The sequence below is a fragment of the Hypanus sabinus genome, chromosome 13 (assembly GCF_030144855.1).
Source record: "Hypanus sabinus isolate sHypSab1 chromosome 13, sHypSab1.hap1, whole genome shotgun sequence".
Lineage (NCBI taxonomy): Eukaryota > Metazoa > Chordata > Chondrichthyes > Myliobatiformes > Dasyatidae > Hypanus > Hypanus sabinus.
The window spans coordinates 46,005,339-46,028,889 of NC_082718.1; the positions used below are offsets into that span (position 1 = coordinate 46,005,339).

Here is a 23,551-nt window from a genome sequence, read left to right on the forward strand (position 1 = left end):
GGTGGAGTTTGTTAAGTGTGTTTAGGAAGGTTTCTTGACACAATATGTAGATAAGCCTACAAGAGGAGAGACTGTACTTGTTTTGCTATTGGGAAATGCACCTGGTCAGGTGTCAATGGGGGAGCATTTTGGAGATAGTGATCATAATTCTATCTCCTTTACAATAGCATTGGAAAGAGATAGGAACAGACAAATTAGAAAAGCATTTAACTGGAATAAGGGGAATTATGAGGCTATCAGGCAGGAACTTCGAAGCTTAAATTGGGAAGAGATGTTCTCAGGGAAAGGTACAGAAGAAGTGTGGCAAATATTCAGGGGATATTTGTGTGGAGTTCTGCAAAGGTACATTCCAATAAGATAGGGAAGTTATGGTAGGGTACAGGAACCGTGGTGTACAAAAGCTGTAATAAATCTAGTCAAGAAGAAAAAGAAAGCTTAGGAAAGATTCAGAGAGCTAGGTAATGCTAGAGATCTAAAAGATTATAAGGCTAATAGGAAGGAGCTTAAGAAGGAAATTAGGAGATCTAGAAGGGGCCATGAGAAGGCTTTGGTGGGCAGGATTAAGGAAAATCCCAAGGCATTCTACAAGTATGTGGAGAGTAAGTGGCTAAGACGTGAAAGAATAGGACCTATCAAGTGTGACAGTGGGAAAGTGTGTATGGAACCGGAGGAAATAGCAAAGGTACTTAATGAGTACTTTACTTCTGTATTCACTATGGAGAAGGATCTTGGTGATGGTAGTGATGACTTGCAACAGACTGTGAAGCTTGTAGCGTGTAGCTATTAAGAAAGAGGATGTGCTGGAGCTTTCGGAAAGCATCAAGTTGGATGTGGGAGGCAAGGGAGGAGATTCTTCAGCCTCCAGCAATGATCTTTGCATCATTAATGGGGACGAGAGAGGTTCTGGAGGATTGGAGGGTTGCAGATGTTGTTCCCTTATTCAAAAAAGGGAGTAGAGATAGCCCAGGAAATTATAGAACAGTGAGTCTTACTTCAGGGGTTGGTAAGTTGATGGAGAAGATCCTGAGAGGCAAGATTTATGTACATTTGGAGAGGTATAATATGATTAGGAATAGTCAGCATGGCTTTGTCAAGGGCAGGTCGTGCCTTACGAGCCTGGCTGAATTTTTTTGAGGATGTGACTAAACACATTGAAGAAGGAAGAGCAGTAGGTGTAATGTATATGGATTTCAGCAAGGCATTTGATAAGGTATCCCATGCAAGGTTTATTGAGAAAGTAAGGAGGTATGGGATCCAAGGGGACATTGCTTTGTGGATCCAGAACTGGCTTGCCCACAGAAGGCAAAGAGTGGTTGTAGACGGGTCATATTCTGCATGGTGGTTGGCCACCAGGGATCTGTTCTGGGACCCTTACGCTCCGTGATTTTTAAAAATTACCTGGATGAGCAAGTGGACGGATGGGCTAGTAAGTTTGCTGATGACACAAAGGTTGGGGGTGTTGTGGATAGTGTGGGCTGTCAGAGGTTAAAGCGGGACATTGATAGGATGCAAAACTGGGCTGAGAAATGGCAGATGGAGTTCAACCCAGATAAGTGTGAAGTGGTTCATTTTGGTATGTCAAATATGATGGCAGAATATAGTATTAATGAAAAGACTCTTGGCAGTGTGGAGGATCAGAGGGATCTTGGGGTCCGAGTCCATAGGACACTCAAAGCAGTTGCACAGGTTGACTCTGTGGTTAAGAAGCCATATGATGTATTGGCTTTCATCAATCGTGGAATTGAATTTTGGAGTTGAGCGGTAAAGTTGCAGCTATATAGGACCCTGGTCAGACCCCACTTGGAGTACTGTGTTCAGTTCTGGTCATCTCACTACAGGAAGGATGTGGAAGCCATAGAAAGGGTGCAGAGGAGATTTACATTGATGTTGCCTGGATTGGGGAGCATGCCTTATGAGAATAGGTTGAGTGAACTCGGCCTTTTATCCCTTGGAGCGACAGAGGATGAGCGACGACCTGATAGAGGTGTACAAGATGATGAGAGGCATTGATTGTGTGGATAGTCAGAGGCTTTTTCTCCACGGCTGAAATGGTTGCCTCAAGAGAACACAGGTTTAAGGTGCTTGGGAGTAAGTACAGTGGAGATGTCAGGGGTAAGTTTTTTTATGCAGAGAGTAGCAAATGCGTGGAGTGGGCTGCCGGCGGCAGTGGTGGAGGAGAATACGATAGGGTCTTTTAAGAGACTTTTGGAAAGGTATATGGAGCTTTGAAAAATAGAGGGCTATGGGTAACCCAAGTAATTTCTAAGGTAGGGATATGTTCGGCACAGTTTTCTGGGCCGAAGGGCCTGTATTGTGCTGAAGGTTTTCTATGTTTCTATGCTTTCAATCTGCAGATCATAGTCCTGACATTTTTATGCAATTATTCATTATACTTTTAGAAATGTAAGCACATTATATGATGGACACTAAACAGAGAGTAACTTATCTATATGTCAAACTCTACACACAAAACTATAATAAAAATTAAATGGCTTCTGTATGTTATTTAAATTCCCACATCCGAAAAATGCCCCTGCATCTAATGTTCAACAACGTTCTCATACAGAGAAAAATTCACCTGTCACCTTTACAGAAGCCATAAGTAACCAAAACTGCTAACTTAACATGGAGAATCCATTTTGGATTAATTATGTTCAAAGCAGTCGGAGTTAAAATAACAATTCATTAATGTTCTGAATTCCAAAGGAAGTGACTCCAGGAACTTGAGTGTAAGCAGCACCGTAGCCCCACTGAACCAGGCTCATTAAAACTGATAAAATAGTTTTGCATGTTGGAAGCAAACACGAGGAAATCAGCAGATGCTGGAAATTCAAACAGCACGCACAAAATGCTGGTGGAACACAGCAGGCCAGGCAGCATCTGTAAGGAGAAGCACTGTCGACGTTTCGGGCCAAGACCCTTTGTCAGGACTAACTGAAAGGAAAGATACTAAGAGATTTGAAAGTAGTGGGGGAGGGGGAAATGCGAAATGATAGGAGAAGACCAGAGGGGGTGGGATGAAGCTAAGAGCTGGAAAGGTGATTGGCGAAAGTGATACAGAGCTTGAGAAGGGAAAGGATCATGGGACGGGAGGCCTCGGGAGAAAGAAGGGGGGGGAGCACCAGAGGGAGATGGAGAACAGGCAAAAACTAAATATGTCAGGGATGGGGTAAGGAGGGGTATTAATGGAAGTTAGAGAAGTCAATGTTCAGACCATCAGATTGGAGGCGACCCAGCCGGTATATAAGGTGTTGTTCCTCCAACCTGAGTTTGGATTCATTTTGACAATAGAGGCCATGGATAGACATATCAGAATGGGAATGGGACGTGGAATTAAAATATGTGGCCACTGGGAGATCCAATTGATGAGACCCAACACAGACTGGGAGATCGTTTCGCTGAACACCTATGCTCAATCCGCCAGAGAAAACAGGATCTCCCAGTGGCCAGAGGGGAGATGTGGTGGACTTGACCAGGGAGCGGGCCTTGTCTGTATAGTGAGGTACCCATTGGGCGTAATAGGAAAAGAATCCCAGGCACTGTTTGAGGGTTCTGAGGGTGTTGGGAAGAGGGAGTTCCAACAGGGGGTGCATACGGTCGGGGTCAGGGCCAATGACCCCGTTCTCCATGACATACCCAAGGATAGCAAGTCAGGTGGTTCCAAACACACACTTGTCCCCGTTATAGGTAAGGTTAAGAGCTTTGGCCGCTTGGAAAAATTGGTGGAGGTTGGTGTCGTGATCCTGCCAGTCGTGACCACAGATGGTCAGTAGCAGAGTATGTGATGAATTCCCACAGAACTGAGGATTTCTGACAGTGATTGGTGGGAGAGGCCCGTCTTACTCCATTGTCACACTTTTCAAGTGGCTCTGGAAGTTGAGCCCCAATAGCACAGGGGCACACAGTTGAGGCATGACCGGTAAGTCAAAGTCCTGATACTCTGTGCCCTGCACCACTAGTGTCACTACACAAACCCTCCGGATGTCTGTTGTATGCAACCCAGAAGCCATGGTGACCCTCTGGCTCACTGGCCGTGTCACAAGTCCGCAGCGTTGCACCGTGTCCGGGTGAATAAAACCCTCAGTGCCGCCCGTGTCAAACAGTCAGCTAGACCTGTGCCCCTTCACCAGGATGTCCATCATTGACCTAGCAAGCTGGTGTGGAGCGCTTTGGTCAAAGGTCACGGAGGCCAGGGTTAAATCGCTGTCTTGGTGCCCGGTAAGCACCCGACAAAGATGGCCGCCCCATGCCACACACACTGCAGGGAGGCAAGATGGTGACCCCTATGCCTCGCACGTGGCACTGCTCGACTAAGCTCGCAGTTTGGACTTACAGGCCTTGGCGAAGTGGCCCTTCTTTCCACAGCTGGAGCAGGTAGCTTCTCGGGCCGGGCAGCGTTTTTGGGGGAGCTTCTCGAGTCCGCAGAAGTAACACTTCGTGGACTTGCGACTGGCAGCGGCCGTGGTTAACGTGCCGGCGGGTTGCGGGGACTTCACTGACTCACGACTGGCAGCAGTCGAGGTTGATTTGCCGGTGGGTTGCGGGGTCTGCGGCATCCATGAGGCTGGCGGGAGATCGCACGCCTGGACAGCGCCAGTGTTTTGCAGAGCAGCCTCCAGCGTGTCGGCCAGCTCGATCGCTGAATGTAAGGTAAGATCAGCGTGTTCCAGCAGCCGCTGGCACACGTACACTGACCTGATCCCCGTAACGAAGACGTCTCTACTAGGAGCTCCGCATGCTGTTCCACTGTCAGCCCCCTGCAATCGCAGGCTCGCACGAGTGTCTGTAAGGCCCGGACAAACTCAGTGCTCGACTCTCCGGCCCGCTGCTGCCATGTCGCTAAGCGATGTCTTGCGTATACGGTGTTCACCGGCTGCAGGTATTGTCTTTTGAGGGCATCCAGTGCACCCTGATAGTTCGGTTGGTCCCTAATCATGGAGTAGTCCCATGGACTGACCCTAGAGAGGAGAACTCGGTGCATTGTGGCAGGCTCGGTCACTTGAATCTCCTCCAGGTACGATTCGAAGCATGCTAGCCAGAGTTTGAAAGCATTGCCGGCTTCCTGAGATTGAGGGTCGAGATCCAATCTGTCAGGTCGTAAAATACTCTCCATGTTTTAAAATTGCTGTTAATAAAATTGATGCACCATCAATAACTCTTGGAGACTGGAAGTGAACGATAGGCTTTAATTAGCAGCAAAAGGGAGCACAACATCTCGAAGACTGAGGGAGGAGCAGTGCCCGAATTGCCTTTATACAGGGGTCTGTGGGAGGAGCCACAGGAGCAGTCAGCAGAGGGGCGTGTCCAGACAGGTATACATAGTTTACCACAGTCAAATAACATCTATTGCGGGAGTAAACAGTCCAATATTTTGGGGCAAGTCCCTTCATCATGACTGGAAAGGACAGAGGAAGAAGCCAGAATAAGAAGGTGGTGGAAAGAGAAGGAGTACGAGTTGGCAGATGAGAGGTGAAACCAGTTGAGAGGGAAGGTGGTGGGTGGAGGAGGAAGTGGGATGAAGTGAGAAGCTGGGAGGCGACAGGTGAAAAGTGTAAACGGCTGAAGAAGAGAGTGGACCCTAGAAGGAAGAGGGTCACGAGAGGGAGGTGATGAGCATGTGATAGAAAAGAGCAGTGCAAGGTAAGCGAACAATGAAGTTGTGGCAGAGGATTGGAGAGCTCCAGAGTCTGTGAGATTGACAATGGTGTAGGAGAACACCATGACCTCTTTCTATGGTGTAAGAAAATGTGAACCAGTGCAATGTTCATAATAGTATTTACAACTTGACTCTCATTTTGGTGGTGGTGGAGGTTAAGTACAGCATCATGCTTATGCACTGTGCTAGTGAGAGAAAATGACAATGCTAGTGAGAGATTTGTCAACTGCTAAATGCACAGTGATTATTCAGTAAATAACTACAACTTTCAAAACATTAATTTGTTCGAAATGCAATTTTCCTGATTCTTTACAATCATAGTCATAGAAAAGCACAGTGCTGAAACAGGCCCTTTGGCCCATCTAGACTGTGCCAAACCATTTAAACAGCCTAGTCCCATCAACTTGCACTGGGACCATGGCCCTCCATACCTCAACCATCCATGTACTGATCAAAACTTTGCTTAAACTTTGAAATTGAGCTTGCTTGCACTAATTGCACTCTCACAACCCTTGAGTGAAGAAGTTCCCCCTTAAGTTCCCTTTAAACTTTTCACCTTTCAGTCTTAAACCATGACCTCTAGTTATAATGACCTCTAGTTTCCCATGAGGCGGCGCAGCACGTCAGCAGCGGCCTTTCAGACCTGGTGTTACTTTAATTTAATTTTCTAATTTAAGTTTGAATACAGAACTTTTGAGTCGGGCACAGGGATAACAGAGCAACTATCTACCGTCCCCAGATACTACTACAATATGGAGATCAGCCAAAAACAAACCTTCATGAAGATCTGCTGGTCAAATTACGTGACCTCAGCTTGCTGGGGGGAATGGGCTTACATTCCTTGAACTCGCCTGATGCTGGTAGCCGGAGATGGAGATGTCACAAGCGATGTGCGAGGAAGCAGAAGCGAGGCAGGCAGGCAGAGGTCCATGCCAGACTAAAAGCAAACCCGAGCCGGACGGCTCTCCCGTCCATTCTGCTCTCCAATGTCCACTCCCTGGACAATAAGTTGGACTACATCCGACTCCAACAAAACACTCGGCGGGAGTACAGAGTTTGTTCTGCGTATGTGTTTACAGAGACATGGCTCACTGATAGAATTTCGGAGACCGCCATTCAGCTGGACAGGCTCGCCTTGTTTCGAGCAGACAGGGACGCAGCTCTCTCCAGTAAGACTCGCGGTGGTGGTGTGTGTATTTACATCAATACAGAATGGTGTAAGAACTCTGTGCTGGTTTCCAGACACTGCTCATTGCTAGTGGAGTTTGTGGCTGTTAGATGCAGACCATTTTATTTGCCACAGAAATTCACCTCTGTCCTTATATTCAGTGTGTACATTCCCCCCAGCGCTAATGCTAAGGAGGCGCTCTGTGAACTGTACGGGGCTATTAGCGAACTGCAGAACGCACACCCTGATGGTCTGTTTATTGTCGCTGGTGATTTTAACCACGCGAACCTTAAGTCGGTGTTCCCCAAATTCCATCAGTATGTGGACTTTGCAATGAGGAGGGAGAACGCGTTGGACCTAGTTTATACAAACATCCCCGACGCGTACCAGGTGGAGCCCCGCCCCCACCTCAGTTACTCAGACCACATCTCTGTTATGCTAATCCCAGCATACAGACCACTCGTCAGGCGCTCCAGACCAGTTCAGAAACAGATTAAAACCTGGCCAGTAGGAACTATCTCTGCTCTTCAAAACTGCTTTGAGCACACTGACTGGCACATGTTCAGGGAGGCTGCAACTGATGGCGACTCTATCAACTTAGAGGAGTACACAGCATCAGTGACCAGCTACATCAGCAAATGCATTGATGATGTTACTCTGTCCAAAGCCATCACTGCATGCGCTAACCAGAAGCCATGGATGACCGCAGAGGTGCGTGCGCTGCTGAGGTCCCACGACTCCGCCTTCAGAGCAGGTGACAAGGCAGCCCTAACAACAGCAAGGACCAAACTGTCCCGGGCCATCAGAGGGTCAAAGTGTGCACCCACCCAGCGAATCCATAGCCACGTCCAGGACAGCGGCAACATGCAGTGCATGTGGAAGGGCATCCAGGACATCAGCAATTACAGGACAACATCACCTGACTTGGCGGGTGATGCCTCCCTCCCAGATGCGTTGAACAACTTCTACGCCCATTTTGAGGCAGAAAATGATGTGCTGGCGAGGAAGTCCACCCATCCTACAAATGAACAGGTGTTGTATCCTACCATGGCCCATGTGAGAAGAACCCTTTGCAGGGTCAACCCACGGAAGGCTGCTGGACCAGACAACATCCCTGGCAGAGTGCTCAGAGGATGTGCAGACCAGCTAGCAGATACTCTCACTGACATCTTCAACGTCTCCCTGAGCAGCGACACCGTTCCAACGTGCTTCAAGGCCGCCACCATCGTCCCCATGCCGAAGAAGTCTTCAGTATCCTGCCTAAATGACTACAGTCCCGTTGCACTCACATCCATCATCATGAAGTGTTTTGAGAGGCTCGTCATGAGGCATATCAAGACCCTGCTGTCCCCCTCACTGGATGCCCTGCAGTTTGCGTACCGTCCCAACCGCTCAACAGACAACGCCATTTTCATCACCCTCCACCTGGCCCTAACCCACCTGGACAAAAAAGACACAGACGTTCAGATGCTGTTCATAGACTTCAGTTCAGCATTCAACACATTCATCCCTCAGAAACTGATTGGAAAGCTGAGCCTACTGGGCCTGAACACCTCCCTCTGCAACTGGATCCTAGACTTCCTGACTGGGAGACCTCAGTCAGTCCGGATCGGGAGCAGCATCTCCAACACCATCACACTGAGCACGGGGGCCCCCCAGGGTTGCGTGCTCGGTCCACTGCTGTTCACTCTGCTGACCCACAACTGTGCTGCAACACACAGCTCGAACCACATCATCAAGTTCACTGATGACACGACTGTGGTGGGTCTCATCAGCAAGAACGACGAGTCAGCTTACAGAGAGGAGGTGCTGTGGCTAACGGACTGCTGCAGAGCCAACAACCTGTCTCTGAATGTGAACAAAACAAAAGAGATGGTTGTTGACTTCAGGAGGGCATGGAGCGACCACTCCCTGAACATCGACAGCTCCTTGGTAGAGATCATTAAGAGCACCAAATTTCTTGGTGTTCACCTGGCGGAGAATGTCACCTGGTCCCTCAACACCAGCTCCATAGCAAAGAAAGCCCAGCAGCGTCTCTACTTTCTGTGAAGGCTGAGGAAATTCCATCTCCCACCCCCCATCCTCATCACATTCTACAGGGGTTGTATTGAGAGCATCCTGAGCAGCTGCATCACTGCCTTGTTCGGAACCATCTCAGATTGCAAGACCCTGCAGCGGATAGTGAAGTCAGCTGAGAAGATCATCAGGGTCTCTCTTCCCGCCATCACGGACATTTACACTACATGCTTCATCCTTAAAGGAAACAGCATTATAAAGGACCCCATGCACCCCTCACACAATCTCTTCTCCCTCCTGTCATCTGGGAAAAGGCACCGAAGCATTCGGGCTCTCACGACCAGACTATGTAACAGTTTCTTCCCACAAGCTATCAGACTCCTCAATACCCAGAGCCTGGACTGACAACTTAATGACCTATTGTCTTCTTTATTATTTATTGTAATGCCTGCACTGTCTTGTTCACTTTATGCAGTCCTGGGTAGGTCTGTAGTCTAGTGTAGTTATTGTGTGTGTTTTTTTGTCTGTGTAGTTTTCTACGTAGTTCAGTCTAGTTTTTGTACTGTGTCATGTAACACCATGGTCCTGAAAAACATTATGGCAATAAAAGTGACTTGACTTAACTAATTCCACCCAACCTGCTTGCATTTACCATTATCTATACCCCTCATAATTTTGTATACCTCTATCAAATCTTCCCTCAATCTTTTACATTCCAAAGAATGAGGTCCTTATTCTCAATCCTTCCCTATTAACCAGGTTCTCCAGTCCCAGAAGCATCCTTGTAAATTTTCTCTGTACTTTTTCAACCTTATTCACAACTTTCCTGTAGGTACTGTAGGTGACCAAAACAGTACACAGTTCTCCTAATTAGGCCTCACCAATGTGCTAATACTTAGCCAATAAAAAATGAAAAGGTGTTAACTCATTAGCTACCATACTGCTTTCTCCTAGTGACTGAAAAATACATGAGTTCGTTAAAAAGTACAAATCTTATGAAACAACAGACACAATGTCCTGCCAAGTAGTCTCAGCCTAAAATGTCAATTATGCTTTTTTTCCCATAGCAAAATTCCCATTTTGCCTGTCCTGCTGAATTCTTCCAGCATTCTGTGTTTTGCTTGGATTTCCAACACCTGCAGATTCTTCCCTTGAAATCTTATGAAAAGTATTATTTTAAAAAATGTTTCAACAGTTGACAAAAAGCTTTCTTTATGACCGTATCTCCCTGAACACCACTTTCAATGAATTACAGACCTGTATTCTCAGATCCCTTGGTTCCACTGTATTTCTCAGTGTCCTATCACTCATTGTGTAAGACCAACCCAGGTTGGTCCTACCAAAATACAACAGCTCACACTTGTCTGTATTAAATTCCATCTGCCATATTACAGCCCATTTTTCCAGCTGCTTCAGATCCCTCTGTCCACTACTTCCTCAATGTTGGTGCCCCTCGCAAATTTGCTGATCCAGTTAACTACATTATCATCTACACCATTAATATAGATGACAAACAACAACAGATCCCTCGCAGTCAACTAGTCACAGTCAGACAGGCAACTATCTACTACCATTTTCTAGGTTCTCCCATCAAGCTAATGCTAATCCAATTTCCTACTTCATCTTGAATCCCAAGCGACTGAACTTTTTAAGCAACTTCCCATGTTGGACCTTGTCAAATGCCTTACTACAGTCCATATAGACAACATCAACTGTTTAACCTTCATCAACTTTCCTGGGAACCTCTTTTAAAATCTCTTTTAGATTGGTTAGAAACAACCTAACACACAAACCATGCTGACTATCCCCATCCAGTCCCCATTTATCCAAATACTCATATATCCAGTCCCTTAAAATACCGTCCAATAATTTTCCCATTACTAATGTCATGATCACTGACCTATAATCTCCTGGTTTATTTTTAAGGATGTTCTTAAACAGCAAAACAATATTTGCTATCCTCCAATCCTCTGGTACTTCATCAGTCGCTAAGCATGATTTAAAAATCGCTACCAGGGCCCTTGCAGTTTCTGCATTGCCTCCCACAGGGTCTGAGGAAACACCTTGACAGGCACTGGGGATTTATCCACCCTATTTTGCCTCAAGACAGCAAAAACCTCATCCACTGTAATTTGTACAGGGTCCATAACCTCGGTGCTGCTTTGCCTCACTTCTATTGACTTTGTGCCTGTCTCCCAAATAATATGCAAAAAATCTATACAAGACCTCCACCATTTCTTTTGGCTCCATGCATAGATTACTATTTTGATCTTGTAGACAACCAATTTTGTTCCTTGCAATTTTTTTGCTGTTAATAGATCTGCAGAATCCCTTAGGATTCTCCTTCACCTTGTCTGCTAGGGCAATCTCATGCCTTCATTCACCCTCCTAATTTATTTAAGTATTCACTTGCACTTCTTATACTCCATAAGTACTTCATTGTTCCTTTCTGACTACACCTGCTGAGCACCTCCTTTCTTTTTCTTAACCAAGGCCTCAATATCTTGAAAACCCAAGTTTCCTGCACCTGTAATCTTTACCTTTTACGCTGACAGCCACATACAAGCTTTGTACTCTTAGAATTTCACTTTTAAAAGGTCTCCCACCTACCAAATACATCTTTGCCCGAAAGCAGTCTGCCCCAATCCACACTTGCCAGATTATTTCTCATCAAAATTGACCTTTCAACTTAGAATCTCAACCCTTAAATCAAACCTATCTTTTTCCATATTATTTTACTAATGGAGATGCTAATCTTATGTTCTTATCTTATGACACAAATTGAACAAATTGAACCTCTGATGGTAATGAAGTATGAAACTAAAATTTAGAAGACAATAATCACTATTCGTTTGTGAGGAATAATTAATCAAAAAACAGACAGAATTGATGTACAAATCTATTATGATCCTGTTGAATGACAGTACTGGTTTGCGATGATGAACAACATAAGCTTTATAAGAAGCAGAATAGGGTTTTTGTTAATAAAAAATCAACCAATGAGATTCAATAATTAATAGATATTCAAGTAAATAAGGTAGATCAGAAATTATTTAGTCTTTGGATAAACATAAATGTATCATTAAGAAAAAAATAAATTGCAACTTAAACTTTTATGATTGGCAGGAAATAATCATCTTTATTGAGACTAATACTAATTAATGACTAAAAAGACATATTGAGAATTAAAATCATACTCTAAAATAATTCATAGCAGAATGAATTATCAAACAGTTATGTAGCAATATGAGGAACAATAAATAGTTCAATACATCCTGATTTAACCCTACTCCAATTTCTGAACAAAAATAATTTAATAGTTCATCTACAGACTGTGCTCATAAAATGTAACAACATTTTGCCTAACTTACTGCATGACTTCACAAAATTCCTCTTTTGTTTTGGAAATCTTCATTTGATAATTAATATTGCCAATTCAAATTTAATTATGCTGTATTAATAACTGTATGATCTGACAAAACAACAAAACATCAAAGTCATAAAATAAACAACTTGAATTACTATACCTGACTGAATAAGGAGTATTAACACCTCAAGGCCAATCAGCAGAATACTGGGATCAGAACTGTAAGTCCACAACAAATTCAGGATCTGACTAAAATGTACATACACAAGGTTAGAAAATGGACACCAAATAAATGTAATGAGATATTTTTTGATTTGTAAAGCACAATTTCAACAATGGCCTCAAATGCATTTTGTTATCTCTTTTATTAAATGCCATCAAAACCTGGGTATCGAGATAACTGAAGACAGGACTAAGCCATTTGATTCCCAGAAGATGCAAGTTAGCCAATCGCTTTCAAAACCCATTGGCCTGGACAGAGAAATAATAAGTCAGCCAGATATTCCATGCCTGCAAGGAAACTTGGAGTGGTTAGTCAAGTTGCTTTTTCGTTTGAACATTTATCAATAAGGAAAATAAACTTGTATTTACATAGTACATTTTAGGATATTGCAAAATGCTTTGGAGTCAATGAAGTGCAGCCACCATTGTTATGTAGAAATTGAAGTAATTAATATGCAGAGAGCAACCCAATATAAACAGGAACACAATAATGACCAGATCTTTTATTTCCTCACTAATGATGAGTGTAGATAAATACTGAGGGATACACCAATGTCACTTCCCTTATCCATCTTTAAAACTGCACTTTGAGATTTTATTTTCAGCCAAGGAAATGATCAAATCTCTATTGAAAAGGGACATTTTAAAAATCCCATTCAAAATGGCTTGGCTATAATAACTTTAAAGAAGAATATCAGACTGACATTCACCAAACAGCATCTTCCAAAATGATGAGAAAGAAATTAATGGAAAGTAAATAAAATAATGTATAATTGGAAATATTCTTCATAATCCAGGCAAAATCATCCAAACAGCTTAGTTATCATTATTGATTTACAACTATGCCAGTAAAATAGCAGTTCAGATTTAAATCAGAAAGAGGCTTCAATTTGGCAATCAATCATTTTGACAAACAAGGAAACGCATATGTACGAAAGAAGAAGTTGCATATATTCAACAAACATAATACAGGTCCTCTCCAGTTTACAAATACCGGCTTCTCTCCAGCTTATACACATTAGCAAGTATTTGGACGTCATAAATATGGCTTTACTGGTTACTGTGGAGCAACAGGCATCTTCTACCACCTGAGAACATAGTTTGTGACCATATTTCCCACTTGACAACTGCTTCAGTTATCAACAGCTTACAGGAACAGAATCCTGAAGTAACCTGGAGATGACATGGCTCAGGTCAGCTGAAATAAAGTTTTTTATCTTTTTTAGGAAGAGCAACATAAAATTACCCAAAGATAATTGAAGAAACCATCAACAATGAGGTTTCTATAAAGTATAAATTGGGCAAACATCTGCAGATGTGATTTAAACTAACAGATCAAAGAAAAATTGAATGAGTCACTAAAAGTTAAATCAATCTGTGACAAAAACTAATGGAGAACAGAACAATCCATTAGCAAGAAACTAGCAAGACCAAGCAAAAAATCTTGAATCTTGAAAGGAAGTGTTACAAAATAGTATTGTACCATGTCACAAAAAATTGAATTGCTGTGAGTTGCAGATGGGGAGATAAGGAAAACAGACTTTATTTTCTTACTGCATTTGACAGAAAGCTGATTATAGTGGATCAATTTACTTCAGTGACCACTGTGTAGCCATTAGAGAGTCATCATATTTGATTTCATGTTATATAATTTACTGATTCAATCAATCTTAAAAATCACAAAGTATCATTCAAAAAGGAACTGAAACCATAATGCTCATACAAAATTAAAATCCCATGACATACTGCAAACTTTTTTTTACAAGATCTGTACCTTACAAAATTCTCATTCTGTTTATCTGTTTGTCTGTTTATGCCCTCAAATTAGCCTAAACGGTGCATTAAATCTGCACTTTTTTTGACTAAATGGACTTAAAATACACTAACTTACCAAATGCATGCAAAGGACAGGGTTATATTCGTATAAATATTCATATAAAATTGATCACTCGTCAACAGACCCCGCTTTCCACACCTGATTCCAGCTTTCATGGAAACTGCAATGCGACATCACGAAGCATGTGCACGGCCAGACTCAGCAGCACCTCATGATGCTCACAGCCGGGACACCAACTGCAGCAAGAGGGCAGGGCAGCTCTGTTTTGAGCAGTCACAATCTGCTAATTACCATCAGCATGTGCAGGATTGGGACAGATCTAACTGCCCCCCATCAATAAGAGATAATTAAATCTTATTGTAATGACGTAATTCGAGACACCCATCAAACCCTTTGCTGCAGTCAAAGGAGAGCGGTGACTATATCACGTCCATTTAGCAGAGCGTCAACCACATCATGAAGAATAATCAGCATCTTGGAGGCTTTGGTGCTACTGCTTCGTATCTTCTAACCAGCATTAAGGTTAAAAAAATATGGTCAGCCTAATTATGCCGCATGGAAAGAGAAGGGGGACATTATGGTCAACAGATTACGCCAAACATCGTCAGGAAGCGGCAAAGAGAGGGAGAGAACAAGAATCCAATGAGGCCAGGGCCGCACAACTCCAGGATCAAAGAGTTGGGACAAAAAAAGATGAGAAAAGAAGAGACAGAGGTATGCATGTCTCCAAAATGACAACAATAGGCACAGGAGGAGGAGAGAACAAGAATCGGATCAGGCCAGGGCTGCACGACTCCAGGATCAGAGAGAAAGAACAAATGTTAGAAGAGATGAAGAGACAAAGGATGAAAGGGCTGCGCTTCTCCAGAATGACAAAAGCAGGCACAGAAGGAGGATAGAGGAAGAGACAGAGGAGAAAAGGAAAGATCGACTTGAGAATATGTGGCAAAGAGTAATTATTGCAAGAGTTGCTGAAGACGACAATGCCCAATTTCAACAACAATACCTCGACAATTGAGAATGGGGATACTACAGAATGATGGAATTCAACATGAGATTGTTGAATTATCGGAAAACCTACTACAACAACAAAACCCATACATTGCGTCCCTTTGACTTGCAAAAGAACTAATACGAGGCATGCCAGAGGCGTTCATTGTCATTGATCCCGACTGGAGACTGGCATTTGAACATGAGAGAAGATTTAATGCACAAATTGCCAATGAAGTCACTGTCATTATATCAAACAGCACTGAACCTGAAGCAAGATCACAGCACACTGTGTTGGAAGAGCAAGGAGGTGATTTGCAAATAACTTTAAGGAGCTAACGCCACTCATTTTCCAACAGAATTCCTTGATTTGGTCGAATTCTCTGAATTGAAGAGGGGACATCCCATCATTTCAATGAGGAACTTGGATCCACCAAGGCTTTGCAATGGAACACAAATGATGGTGGAAGAACTGCACGACAATCTCATCATAGCAAGGATAAACATTGGTGCATTCAAAAATGACATTGTCATGATCCCAAGAATTACTCTCAGTTTATCAGAAGAGGAAGATGTCCCTCTTCAGCGGAGCCAGTTCCTGATACAGTCATGCTTTGCTATGACTATACATAAGGCGCAAGGCCAAACCATGGAGAATGTATTGATTTATCTGGAGAAAGTGGTATTTCAGCATGTTCAGCTGTATGTGGCTTTAAGCCGGGGGAAAAGAAATGAAAATGTTAGAGTATTCTTGAAGGGTGGCAGATCAACCACAAATGTTGTCATCAAAAGTGTCCTTCGTTAAACAAGGAGCTATATTTGTCTTGTTACGCATCTTTATTCTTTAATAAACTGAGTATTTCTTCTTTAATTTCCAAAGCAAAGCAATATCAATAGCATTCAGTGAAATTTAATGTTCATTCTGGTCACATTAGACTGCACTACCTTTCCCTCAAAGGGTGCCCCAACAGGTCACCCGGTTGTCTAGTGGTTATTAATTCTGTCATGGAGTATCATTTTATATAGATATTACCCTCTCATGTTATTAGAGAAAATACTTACTGGTGCACACCAAGAACATCCCAGTCCTTTCCCACATCTTGTGGAGCAACCAACTTGTTAATTGTGCCTGGGCAGAGCTGAGCCAGTTTACAGAATAAAGACCAACCTGTCTGATCAAAATAAAAGTACATTCGGTGAAGTCATAACAATGTTAATCTAGGTAATTTTTTATGCTTAGTTTTTTGTAGCATAATTCCAAACTTCCTTAGTTTGATTTAAGTACATAAATCACAACATAATATGTAATTTGGAAACAGAGAAAACTCCACAATGGTAAAAGTGTTATAGAAACATAGAAAACTACAGCACAATATAAGCCCTACAGCCACAAAGCTGTGCCAAACATGTCCTTAGCTTAGAAATTCCCTAGGGTTATCCATAGCTCTCTATTTTCATTGGCTCCATGTAGCAGTCCAGGAGTCTCTTAAAAGACCCTATCATATCCACCTCCACCATTGTCACCAACAGCCCATTCCACGCACTCACCACTCTCTGCATAAAAAACTTACTCAGACAACTCCTCTGTACCTACATCCAAGCACCTTAAAACTGTGCCCTCTCATGCTAGCCATTTCAACCGTGGGAAAAAGCTTCTGAGTATCCACACGATCAATGCCTCTCATTATCTTGAACACCTCTATCACGTCACCTCTCATCCTCCGTCACTCCCAAGGAAAAAAGGCCAAAACAGCCCTTCAGTTAACTGTGTCCACACTGACCATGGCCTTCTATATAAATCTCATTTATCAGCAAAAAGTTTACAGTTTTGTCTTGCTTGGATAATCAAAATGTTGAGAGGGTATCAGCCTCCTCCACCCCCCAAAGCAGTGCATTTCGATTCCAACCATCTTCTGGATGAGAAAAAATGGCCTTTCTTGGATCCCCTTGAAATCACTTTACCATGACCCTAAATATACCTGTATGTCTTATAGTCTAGTTTGGGAAAAACATCTCCTTACTGTCTATGCCTTCATAATCTTGCAGACCTCGATTAGGGTCTTTCTCACTTCCAACAAAATAAAGCCCAGTCTACCCAATCGCTCCTTGTAACTGAAACACTGCATCCCAGACAACATCGTAGTTAATCTCTGCATTTATTCCACTGCAATCACAAACTATCTGTAGTGTAACGCCAAGAACATATTATTCCGACCCTGGCTTAGCTATTGATTTTATAAAGATCAACGTTCAAAATAAGTTTATATCAATGTTCATATATGTTACTATATACAGCCCTATGATTTATTTTCTTGGGGACATACTCAATAAATTCATAATAGAATAATAACCATTATAGAATCAATGAAAGACCAGGTTTTCAGTGTGCAAAGACAGCAAACTGTGCAAACCCAAAAACAAATAATATTAATAAAAAAATAAACAATGAATACGGAGAACATGACATGAAGAGTCCTTGAAAGTGAGTTCATAGATTGCAGTAATATTTCAGAGATGGGGAAAGTGAGGTTAAGTGGTTACCCCCTTTGGTTTAAGAGCCTGATGGTTGAAGGGTAATAACTGTTCCTGAACCTGGTAGTGTGAGTCCTGAGGCTTCTGTACCTTCTTCCTGATGGAAACAGTGGGATGACAGCGTGACCTAGGTGGTGGGGTCCCTGGTGATAACTGCTACTTTCCCATGACAACACTCCATCCAGATATGCTCGATGGTGGGGAGGGCCACACCCATGATGGACTGGGTCATATCCACTACTGTTTGTAAGATTTTCTGTTCAAGTGCATTGTTGATTCCATACCAGGCTATGATGCAGCCAGTCAATATACTCTCCGCCATACATCTACAGAAGCTAGTCAAGGTTTTAGATGTCTTGCCAAATCTTCACAAACTCTCCTAAGGAAGTAGATGAGCTGCTCTGCTTTGATTGATTGATTTCCAGTTTCCTCCTCCTTAAGTTATATAACTACTTGATCTTGCTGATATTGAGTGAGGTTGTTGTTGTGGCACCACTCATTCATATTTTCATTCCAGTCAGCTGCTGATTCATCACCACCTTTGATTCAGCCAATGACAGCAGTGTCATCAGCAAAGTTAAATATGGCATTGGAGCTGTGCTCAGCCTTGCAATCATAAGTATAAAATGAATAGTGCAGAGGTCTAAGCACATAACCTTATGGTGCATCTGTATTGATGGGGATTGAAGTGATATGGTTGCAAATCTGAAATGACTGAGGTCTGCAAGTGAGGAAATTGAGGAACCAATTCCACAAGGAGTTATTGAGGACAAAGTCTTGAAGCTTATTGATTAGTTTTGAGGGCATGATAGTATTGAAGGCTGAGCTGTAGTTGATAAAGAGCATCCTACTGCATGTACCTTTGCTATCCAGATGCTCCACAGTTGAGTGATGAGCAAATGAAATGGTACTTGCTGTGGACCTGTTGTGCCAGTAGGTAGATTGGAGCAGATCCAAATTGCTTCTCAGAAAGAAGTTGATATGCTTCATCACCAGCATTTCAAAGCACTTCAACACAGTGAATGCAAGTTCTACTGAATGATAGTGATAGTTCATGTTCTTCATAGGCACCAGAAAAATTAACGCCTGCTTGAAGCAGTAGGGTACCTCAGACTGCCAGAGCAAGGGGTTTAACAATATCGGCACATACTCCAGCCAGCTGGTCAGCCAGGTATTCCCTCTGGGCCAGATACAGTGGATTCACGCTCCTGAAGGATGCTCTCACATTGGCCTGAGAGACTGAAATCACAGGGTCATCAAGGGCTGTATGAGTTCATGAGGGTTGGTGTCACCTGTGTTGCTTGGTTTCCACATTTGAAAGAGGTAATAGCCTCTTTCTGTTGAGCATCCTTCCCAATGTCTCAAATTTGGTCAACAGACCTGAATGCCATGATCTGGCCCCTCAACAGATTGCGGATTGACCAGGGCTTCTGGCTGGGAAAGACTCTGAATAATTTCATGGGGATACATTCAAGTATGACTTTTTTTTTAATAAAGTCTGTGACAACCATGATGTAGTTATTCAGATCCTCATCAGAGTCCTTGAACAAGGCCCAGTCCACCAGCTCGAAGCAGTCATGTAGCTACTTCCTCTGCCTACCACCACCACTTTGCTATCCTTATCTCTGCAGTCTTGCTCTTGGCTTGCAGACCGCCAAGTGATCAGATTTCTCAAAATGCAGTCTAGGCATGGAACTGTAGGCATTCCTAATTGTAGTGGTTGAGTGTGTTGGGATCCCTGGAGCTCTAGGTTATATGCTGATGAGAATTGGGCAGAGATTTCTTCTAACAAGCCTGATTGAAGTCCTTAACTATGATACGAAATGCACTGGGTTGAGTAGTTTCTTGTTTGGTGAGGGCAATATTCAATATTTCAAGGGCCTGGTTAACGTCAACTTTTGGGGTTATGTAGATTGCAGTCACACTGCAGTTGTATAATTGTGGTATGTAAAGGCATTAAGAACAAGTATTCTCAGCCACTTTAATGATAAGCATCAATATAAAACATGACTTAAAAGAACTTTCAGAATCTTAAAATTCTTCCAACTGCAAAGGAGCAAAAAGAATATTTTGGTAGGAGTGAATGCAAGTGCTAAATTTTATCTCACCTGTATCAAGCATTTTGTGAAAGCAAAGATATTTGTAAAACAGTGTTAAATTAATAAGAAAAGTTTATTTAAATTACTTTTGCCAAATTGGATTTATTGATTATGCCTAGACTGCACCTTAAGAGGTAGTGATGAACCACCCTCATGAACAGCTCCAGTCTTTCCAGTGATGATGCTCCCAAAAAAATAATTAGCCTTCGGTGTGAGTACAATTCAAATTTACTTGAATTATACTTTTTTCCTTCAAAACTTAAATCAAAAGAATCAATGAAGACAGCTTCCCTTGAGATTTAGGAAGTAGAAGGATGATTTGATCAAACCTTTTAAGAACTTCAGTATTAGATTAAAACACTTTGTAGCAGTTGGAAAGTAAGACAAAGGATCAAAGGTCCAAAAATTGCATGCACAAACCCAGGCAAGATTTTTACAAAGGATGGCAATTTGGATTTTAATAGTTGCAAAGGATGCTCACTCAGTTGTTAATTTTAATTCAACTCCATCATATTTTTGTCAAGAAAAGGAAAATAGGACATACATAAACAGAATGATTACACATGACCCTCTGAATTAATGAGAGACAAATCATTTGAAAAAATTATCTATTTTTACAGGCCAAAAAAATCAACTTTCCTTTTTTTCCCCCTAATTCTGCATATTGAATAGGACCAACAAAATTCCTTAGGTGTTCACAATGAAATAAAAAAAAGTAGACTGCAGGTTCTCTGACAATTTGGTTATGTAATATGTCACATGATAACATGCTCTGGCAAAACTCCAAATGGGCATTTAAGGTCAATTTAAGGTAATATGGCTGCAAAACTCAGTATTCTCAGAATTAGTTGTTGTGATTATCAGTGCTAATGACCAATATAATTAAGTTCTGTAATAAGTAAAGACTACTTTGCTGACATGAGATTCTATTATAAGACATGCTCGTGGAAAATTCTGGTCAAGCTTTCAAGAGGTGTTCAGTGAAAAGAAGAACAGCGAGGTGCACGATTGACAAGCCAAAATTATTTACATTACCTCATAAATTAACGTTACCATATAACCATATAACAATCACAGCACGGAAACAGGCCATCTCGGCCCTCCTAGTCCGTGCCGAACTCTTAATCTCACCTAGTCCCACCTACCCGCACTCAGCCCATAACCCCCCACTCCTTTCCTGTCCATATACCTATCCAATTTTACCTTAAATGACACAACTGAACTGGCCTCTACTACTTCTACAGGAAGCTCATTCCACACAGCTATCATTCTCTGAGTAAAGAAATACCCCCTCGTGTTTCCCTTAAACTTCTGCCCCCTAACTCTCAAATCATGTCCTCTCGTTTGAATCTCCAAAATTACGCCCACAGAAAAAAAAGTTTGGCTCTTTAAAACAGGAAAAATAGCAGAGATAATTTTAAAACTCACACATTAGCACTGGATAGTGAACAAAACTGAAAAACATGAATTATACACTAACACGAATCATTCCATTGTACTTTTAAATGTCGCACACCGAAAATATGCCATAATTTGAAATACGATGTCTCAGCCTACCTGTTGAATACTGGGTACATCAACAAAGGATTCCAGTACGACCAACAGCGGCATATGTACGTTTTTATTTTCGAATAAACTTGTAGCTATTTAAAATACAAATAACGAGAGTTGGGTGTAAAAACATGAATGACCCATGTTCCGATAATAATTTGAAATTTATATAGAAATTCTCACACTATTTACCATTTTGTTCCGTAGTGAGATTAATCAAATCATCCAAAATCTGAAGTAAAGCATTCAATTGCTTTCCCTGTTCTATGTTTTGGAGTCGAACAACAAGTTTCTCCAACTTCTCTTCCAGTTGTTCCGAGTCCGCCATCGCCCGTCAAGAATCTCAATATTGCACGCCTCTCATGTTTGTACAAGAGCAAAACTATTCAAATATGCAGCAGCTTCTAAGGTCACAATCACTACTTCCAAATGGTCAGACTTAGAGCTTTCAGGCCTCAAGTCGCTGCCCAAAATTAAAACAGTTGAGTTACTAGTTTCCGTCCCAGCTGGAGGGACTTTCCGACCGGAGGCTTCACCACTAAGCTGCTGCGTTCCGCTTTCGCACTGCAGAAACTAACAAACACGGCTACGTCAGTCGTTCTTGTAAATGTGTCATAAGCAATAGCGAAACCCCACTTCATTTGTCTCTGAATTCAACAGCAGCATTGTTGTTGGGAAATCTAAAGTTGACATCAAGGCAGGGCCGTCAAACGCTAACGAGGAAAACAAATCCGCAACTCCGCGACGAAAGCAAAATTGGCAAATTACTAAAGACTGACGGTGACTTGTCGCCTGTGACTATGAGGAGTCACTGAATATTATATTGAACGTGGTTCACTTCTGCTGCGAATTCGTCACATTACTCCTCAATTTACAAATATCAAAACAAATTACTTTGCTCATAGTTTAACGTGGGATGCATTTCCAAAGTTGCTTGCTCAATGGATTAATCATATACTGCCGCCTGATGTTCTACAGCCCAAATTCACTTTGAAGGATGCTGCTATTCATAAGGTAGCGAAGGCCGATCTGTCCTTTGAGAAATATCATGAAGGCTTAGTAATGTTTCAAAATCGGTTCTTTCGTTTTTTGTCCAAAGTGGTTATGCCCATGAAGCTTGATCTGGTCTACAGTTGGTTCAGACTTGCCACTAGACTAACTTCTCCTCTGTCAAGCCCATGTGGCAGATAGCTTGCAAAGCCAGTCTAAATTAAGTGACACAGGGACAAATTCCACTCTTCATAGTAAAACGTGGTACCCAAAATGTTTGGATCTTCATGACCAATTCCAGCTGTATCAGACACCAATGTTGATTTCACCGGTCTGCTGCGTGAGACATGATAGAATGGTCAACTTAAAATAAGAAGTGCTGGGCATATTATTGTATGAAAAAGTGAACTTCACCGTTAAGAATCATTTATAAGTTTTACCCCAGTGGAGAATTCTGCTCATTACAACAATGAATCATATCACCAAGGCCATTGTCACATGCAAAATTGTTAAGGTAAAGGGGGACAAAAAATTCATGAGGCATGATCTCCCATGCACAAACCCATGTTGACTATCCCTAATTAGTCTGTGCCTTTCCAAATGCAAGCAAATCCAGTCCCTCAGAATCTCTTCCAATAACTTTCCTGCCACTGATGCAAGTCATATTAGCCTTTAGATTCCTGCTTAATCTTTCTTTTCTTCTTAAATGAAGCTACAGTATTGGGTGTCCTCAAGACATTTTAAGCCCCAGTGGCACAGTAAGGCAGTGGTTAGCATAATATTATCACAGCGCCAGAGACCTGGGTTCAATTCTCACCATTGCCAGTGAAGAGTTTGTACTTACTCCCTGTGACCACGTGGGTTTCCTCCAGGTCTTCTCCTGTAGGTTTTCTCCTACATTTCAGAGATAATGATATTACAGTAGTAGGTTAATTGGTCAGATGGGTGTAACTGGTTGGCAAAGACTCATTGGGGTGAAAGGAATTGTTGCCATGCTGTGAATCTCTAAGTATAAATCAATTCCCATTTGCTTCCTATAACATTCAAAGTTTACTCACCTTTATGCATTTCAAGACTGGCACCTCCTCCATTGGAAAGTTGATATGCTCCAGGATATCACTGT

At 42.3% G+C, this 23,551-nt stretch overlaps 1 protein-coding gene across 3 annotated transcripts in view; it reads right to left on the reverse strand.

Annotated features, from left to right (window-relative positions):
• lrrk2 (leucine-rich repeat kinase 2) overlaps positions 1-22,004 on the reverse strand; it is a 137,254-nt gene extending 115,250 nt beyond the window's left edge. The window contains exons 1-4 of one of the 3 annotated variants that reach the window (XM_059987538.1): positions 21,631-22,004; positions 21,445-21,530; positions 16,319-16,428; positions 12,368-12,456 (exon numbers count right to left, since the gene is read on the reverse strand). In XM_059987538.1, coding sequence (XP_059843521.1) covers positions 12,368-12,456; positions 16,319-16,428; positions 21,445-21,530; positions 21,631-21,766 — 421 coding nt within the window. In that variant the 5' untranslated portion in view covers positions 21,767-22,004. The remainder of the gene's footprint in view (positions 1-12,367; positions 12,457-16,318; positions 16,429-21,444; positions 21,531-21,630) is intronic. The other 2 variants (XM_059987539.1, XM_059987540.1) reach the window with 2 other exon arrangements.
• Positions 22,005-23,551: the final 1,547 nt, after the last annotated feature.